This window comes from Astyanax mexicanus, chromosome 12, assembly GCF_023375975.1.
Source record: "Astyanax mexicanus isolate ESR-SI-001 chromosome 12, AstMex3_surface, whole genome shotgun sequence".
Taxonomy (NCBI): domain Eukaryota; kingdom Metazoa; phylum Chordata; class Actinopteri; order Characiformes; family Acestrorhamphidae; genus Astyanax; species Astyanax mexicanus.
The window spans coordinates 39,598,720-39,605,575 of NC_064419.1; the positions used below are offsets into that span (position 1 = coordinate 39,598,720).

Sequence of the window (6,856 nt, forward strand, 5' to 3'; positions counted from 1 at the left end):
AAGGAATCAGGCTATTTTTAGCATGTCCTCCTTTCCTCCTTTCTCTCAGGGCGGAAGCCATCATTCAACATCCAGTGTCTGAGGAGGCAGGGCAGCAATGACGATCTCCCCATCCCAGGCACCTACCATCAGAATTCTCCACCTTGCAGAGCACGTGGACAGGTATCTCTCCCTATTTTACATATATTTACATGTATATACATAAGTTATTTGACATACAGCTCTGGGAAAAATTAAGAGACTACTTCAGTTTTTAAATCAGTTTTTCTGATTTAACTATTTATAGGTATATGTTTGAGTGAAATGAACATTTTTGTTTAATTCCATAAAATACAGACGTTTCCCAAACTCCAAATAAAAATATTGTCATTTAGAACATTTATTTGCAGAAAATGCGGAATGGTCAAATGAACAAAAAAGATCCAGAGCTTTCAGACCTTAAATAATGCAAATAAAAGTTTCAGAGTTCAGAAATCAGTATTTGGTGGAATAATGCTGGTTTTTAATCACAGTTTTAATGCATCTTGGCATGTTCTCCTCCACCAGTCTTACACACTGCTTTTGGATAACTTTATGCCTTTACTCCTGGTGCAAAAATTCAAGCAGTTCAGTTTGGTTTGATGGTTTGTGATCATCCATCTTCCTCTTGATTTTATTCTAGAGGTTTTCAATTTGGTAAAAGTAAAAGAAACTCATCATTTTTAAGTGGTTTCTTTTTTTCCAGAGCTGTATATGGATTGCTTATATTGAACTTGTAAGAGAACCTTATGTGCCTGATTATAGTAACTTAATAGATCAAGAATATGACAAGTTTGGAGATTTCTGAGCTCTTAAAACTTTATAAATATGAACTTGTTTTCTTTGCATTATTTGAGGTCTAAAAGCTCTGCATCTTTTTTGTTATTTTAGCTATTTCTCATTTTCTGCAAATAAATGCTCTAAATGTCAGTATTTTTATTTGGAGTTTGGGTGAAATGTCTGTAGTTTTTAGAATAAAGCAACAACGTTCATAAATAGCAAAATCAGAGAAACCGATTCAAAAAACGAAGTGGTCCCTTAATTTTTTCCAGAGCTGTAGGTGATGATGACAGGATGTTACAAAGTCCTTTGCACTGCTTGCTAAACTGCAATGTGAAACCAAAACTAACAGGATCAAATGTTCTCTCAGCCGTATGGCAGCTACGACTCCCGGCGCAGCAGCAGCCACTCTTCCATGGGCTCCACCGCCTCCTGGGCCAATCCCAGCCCTCGACGGGGTCGCCTGCTGTATGCACCGCTTATTCTGGTGGAGGATGAGGTGGCGGGCGGTGCTGGAGGTGTGGGCATCTGGGATAAGAAGGCTGGAAGTACTAATGTGCCTGTGGCAGAGCATCCGGGCTGGTACTCAGGGTCCTCAGGTGGGCGAGCAGCCCAGCCTTACAGGGCGTACACCACTCTGAGAGTGCCCACCCAGCTCAGTCCACACTACAGCGAGAAGAGAGGGAGTGCTGACAGCCTGGTGGAGGCGGTAAGACAGAAGAGTTTCATTATTGATATGTCAGAATCTACATTTCCACGCTGACAACTTGTTTATGTTAAAAAGTTCCTTTACTCTACAGAAGTGAACCTCTTACTTCCTCTTCACTGAGAAGGTCTACCATAGGTTCATGTACTCTTTTAGGTTTAATGGGGTTCATACACAATATATTACTGATTTGGTTTAACCCAAGCACTCGGGTATGGCTGCTTGGTTGAAATGAGACCATGACAGTTAGGCTGTAAGCCTATAGGCCAATTTAGAGCTTTATAACTGTTTACTGGGCTGAACATTATTGTGTAACGTAATTGGTGATAAATTACATAATTTCTAAGCATATAAAGGGTGTCATGAGGATAACAGGAGCAACTGGCAATTGTTCTCCCCTTGTTACACCATGCATTGCAAAAAAAAAGGTTAAAGTTGCAGTATTGTAACAAATTATTTGTTTATATTTAAGCTCCTTGCTTAAAGCAAGCTGGCAGCTTTATGTGAAGTCTAGATTATTATTATTATCTAATAAGTTCACTTTGACTGTGATTAGCTTTACCTCATCTGTTGCCCACACAAGGAAGGTTCTTAAGAGCAGGACATGACATTGTTCAGAGCTTTTTTGTGTTAACTTTAAGTCACGTCATATATTTTTTTAGGTGGTTTAGTTTTGGTTTTAGTTGTTGTACTAATGCAACATAAAATTATAAAACAGGGTTCCTGCAGGTCCTTAAAAAGTCTTAAATTAAAATCCTAATAATTAAGTTGTTAAATTGTCTTAAATTTACATTAAATTTGCTGTAGGTATTAAATATTCAGTGCGTTTAATGCCAGTGGGAAAGCACATGCTAACTTTAGCGGTGAGTTAGCTAACATTACCGGAAGGAGAACTAAGATTAACGGATTAACGTTAACGTTAGCGGCAAGCTAGCTAACATACTAACATTATCAGCGAGTTATCTAGCTACATTACTAGGGAGAGAACTAAGGTTAGCTACGAGCTAGCTACATTACCTGGGAGAGAACTTAGGTTAGCGGAGAGATAACTAACATAGTAAAGTTAGCAGCGATAGGAGAGAACTAAGGTTAGCAGCAAGCTAGCTAACATTAGCAGCGAGCTAGATAACATAGAAATATTAGCTGCGAGTAAGCTACGTAACTAGATTTCCAACACAACAAATTATTTTTTACCAAAGAAATTCTGACTACATTTTTAGGTCTTAAATTATATTTATTGCAGTCTAAAAAGGTCTTAAAAAGCATTACATTTGACTTTTAAAATGTTGCAAGAACCCTGTGAAAGTTTTCTTGCCCCTCTTACAGTATGTTCAATGTGTGACCGTAATTATTGTTTGATAAAACAGTAGAACAGTTCTTCCTGAGTCTTTAGGTCTTCCTCTTTAAATAAAAGCTACAGCAGATTGTACTGTACAGTGATGTCTTAATAAAGCCTTCTCTCTTGCCCCTCTCGCAGGTATTAATTTCTGAGGGTCTTGGCCTTTATGCTAAAGACCCCAAATTTGTTGCCTTCGCCAAGCGGGAGATCGCTGATGCATGTCACATGACCATAGACGAAATGGAGAGTGCAGCCAGTGACCTGTTGAGCCGGGGGAGCACGGCGAGCTCTGGAGGAGGGGGGTTCCTCAACCACACAGATCTGGGACCCTTGTACAGCGACGAAGAGCCGGTCCGGGGGCGAGATGAGGATGAACTTGCTGATGAAATGACATGTGTTACCTCCTTCTGAGAGACAGCAGATGGACAGTGCTGATCAATAAGTGAGCGGAAGGAAGGGTGAAAAAGAGGCTGCACAGTGAAGCAGCCAGTATCTGCTGGAGTCAGGGCTACAGGGCTACAGGGGAACAAAGCTGCAGGTTACAAAGGCAAGCGTGGACAAATGTAAAGTTAGTGTTAGACTATGGTTGATAGAAGTACTGGGATAAATATGACAAAGTTTTAATGGAGGCTATGACTTAAATTGATACAAATGTACTGAAAGTTTTGAAATGTATTTAGAAGAATCCAAGATAGAGCAGAAAGAGAACTTATAAGTCAGAAGCTGAAGAACAGACAGGCTGTATCAGTAGCTGAATGACGCTGGATAGATCAAAATACCTAAAAGCACAGAAATCGTGGCACAGTGAATCTGCGAGCAGCCAGCATTCATTTGCTGTAACACATTTGCATCAAATAGTGTGCAGTAGGCCCAGAAAGGACTACTTTTTTACTGATCATGTTGAACATGGTTTATTTATTTGTAAATACATTTTATGTAATCCTCTTTTCATTCATTTGACCAAAAATAAAAAACACCTATAAAGGGATTCTGCCACATGAGATCTACGAAATATACAGTTGTGTAGCAATACTGAATAAGAGGAAGACATCCTAGATCCTTACATTGTGCTTTTTTTTTATTTTCACAGTGATATGATTTCATTGTAAATACCCACTTATTTCTACTGTTTTTATTTTTCTATGACTCCTAATACATCTTTTAAGAATCCCTCGATTAACCTCCTGTACCTCCTGTAGGTTTCTTTAACGAATGCACAGTTGTGCATTTTTATTTTAATTTACCTGTTTTAGTTCAGTCTTCTCTCTTTCATTTTCATTTAATAATGGATGCAAACAGATTGCTTTGGATTATATTGAACTTGCAATTTGAAATTTGAGTTTCTACTGCAATTCATACATAGGTCAACAGTTTTCCTGAAATTGATTAGAAAATTTCTGCTTTCTTAGATTTTTGTTTGAATGTCACAATCTGTGTGGCTCAGTGTTTGTCTATAGATTTTCCATGAATATAAATATGTAAATAACTGTATTATAATCCTGTGCTGTACATGTAAACATCTTAAGATATTTCTATGTGAGAGTGGGTGAGAGTCTATTTATTAAATAATGAATTATTTGTAATCTGAAATATAAAAATGAACTGTGGATTTTCTGTTTATTTGTTTCTTTTTTTTTCTTACTGTGGACAAGCCAACCATAGTGATCAAACACATACACATATTGAGATAAAGTGAGCACATGTGCCAGGGATGGTGGGGATAAGAGCGAAATGACATTAGGCCAACGGCTTGCAAGAACGTTACAGTAGATCAGCCTTTCATTTGTAAATACGATTATGCAGTTTATCAAGGTGACATTATTAACAAAACAAGAAAAAGCCTGAATGGATGTTTTGTTCATTGGTAGAGACTGTTATTTTGCTGAATGCTGGTGCTGCTGTAATTTGAAGAGGAGGCTACTTGTCTCCTTATCCCTCCAGCACTCCCTCCCCCAGTCCTCCCCAGATGGCTTTGCTGGTCCAGCTGTTAACAGCCCCCCTGTGACAAGTGTTCTGAAGAATAAACTTATATAAAGGTAACAGTCTTCATTCTTCTGCTAGTTATAGAGTCTGTCTAGATCGGTGAAGAAAATAAAATGTGTGCATGTAAGTCAAAGAATATTCAGGAAAGTACTAATTAACATTTGGGATATAGGGCAGTAGGAGCTGTCCTAGAAGAAGAAAGGAGAGGATGAGAGAAAGAGACAACCATAGTGCTTTCTCTCTCTATCTCTCTCTCTCTCTCTCTCGCTGCTGTAGAGGTAAGTGTTGTAGACAGTTACAAAGATGGTGCCCAAGGTGGTGAGGTCTGATGTTTGATTTTGAGCTGGTAACTGCTGCCCCTTGACATTTCAATCTACACTGAACTCTCACTAAATTCTCTTTCTCACCACTATCCTGACAAAACTGCATTGTAAAGCTGTAAAGTTTGGTTGAGGAGGGATAATGCTATGGGGCGTTTTTGGTGGGTTGGGTAGAATGGTGCTCTCTCCCCTCATCACTCCTATTATGATACTGGTCAGCACAGTATATATCAGAGCTGGGGATCTGGTGTCAGGAAAGAGGTTGAATCTGACTTTCCATGTATTGGAGGAGGCTTGTGCTCTATCCTTACACTCCTAAGGTTAGGTGTCTGGAGTGGGTGGATTTACTGGCTTATCTAAATAGGGGAGAATATGGGATATAATTTGAAATGAATTATAAAAAAAAGGATGCAGAACTTAGATTTTTTTATTATTACAAATTAGACTGCAGTTGCTGATAAATCAGTGTTTATCATTGACACACCATTTTCTTGGGATGCCTTAACTCTACTACATCTTTACTTACACACATAAATGAGTTGTTTGCTTTTATGTTAATAATATGTTAAAAAATGTTAATAAATATTTTATGTTTAGCACATTTAATAACTGAAATTATTATATACACCATTTAATTATTCATTTTCATACATACATTCAAAAATCATTCCTCTAGAGACCCACAACGTCCACTCTTACCATATTCACTATGTGGAGTTATGTATATAACTTCGTTTTGGGAGGATGATCCAGGCCTCACTACTCCCACTATCCTCCCTATATAAACTGTCACTTCCTCTCTACCTGCGTTTTGAACAACTTCGCACCCACCGCCTTCCCATCTTCCTCCTTCTTTTATTGTCTACCTTGCTCTACCTGTTTCTCTTTGCATGGGGGGCGGGCTTTAGCTTCACGCTTTTCCAGCAAAGCTGCCTCAATCTCTACCCCAAATACTCTGAGTTTGCCCCCCTGAGTCCCCCCCCCTCTCTTCTTCTTCTCTGTCCAGTCAAGGGTGTGGGTCAATACTAGCAAAAAACCCATTTCTCCTCCTTCCTTTTTTTTTTTGCAAATACCAGAAGAATGTTGCCTGTCTTACAATACTGCGTAGTGCCAGCTTTAAAGTTTGGTTGAGGAGGGATAATGCTATGGGTTTTCCATTATGATACTGGTCAGCACAGGCGTCTGTTAGCTCATGTATCAGAATCTGGAGATCTGGTGGCAGGAAAGAGGTTGGATCTGACTTTCCATGTATTGGAGGAGGCATGCGCTGTATCCTTACACTCCTAAGGTTGGGAACAATACAAATAATTGATAGAAGGTGTCTATAGAGTGGGGGGATTAACTGGATTATCTAAATCGGGGAGAAATGAAGTACATAGAAATTTAAAATAAATTATGAAAAAGAGAAGGCTGTACTTATTATTTTTTTTTTTTTTGTGTGTGTACTTACAAAAAAAGATTGTTTGCTTTTATGTTAATGAAACACATTTTGTGTGTAGCACATTTAATAACTGAAATAAGTATTTATTACACATTTTTCATACATACATACATACGTCCACTTTTACCATATTTACCATATTCACTATGACTCTCCTTTCCTCCCCAGACTGAGGATGATGATGATGATGATGCTTCAACCCCACTCCTCCTCCTCCTCCTGTCTTTTTTTTTTTTTTTTTTTTTTTGCGCACCACACACGCCTCCTCC

General features: G+C 38.6%; 1 protein-coding gene across 2 annotated transcripts in view; it reads left to right on the forward strand.

Annotated features, from left to right (window-relative positions):
- The window catches only part of cacna1fb (calcium channel, voltage-dependent, L type, alpha 1F subunit), a 66,768-nt gene extending 61,913 nt beyond the window's left edge, over positions 1–4,855 (forward strand). For both annotated transcript variants that reach the window (XM_015600898.3, XM_049485967.1), the window contains exons 46-48: positions 50–162; positions 1,169–1,507; positions 2,982–4,855. In XM_015600898.3, coding sequence (XP_015456384.2) covers positions 50–162; positions 1,169–1,507; positions 2,982–3,254 — 725 coding nt within the window. In that variant the 3' untranslated portion in view covers positions 3,255–4,855. The remainder of the gene's footprint in view (positions 1–49; positions 163–1,168; positions 1,508–2,981) is intronic.
- Positions 4,856–6,856: the final 2,001 nt, after the last annotated feature.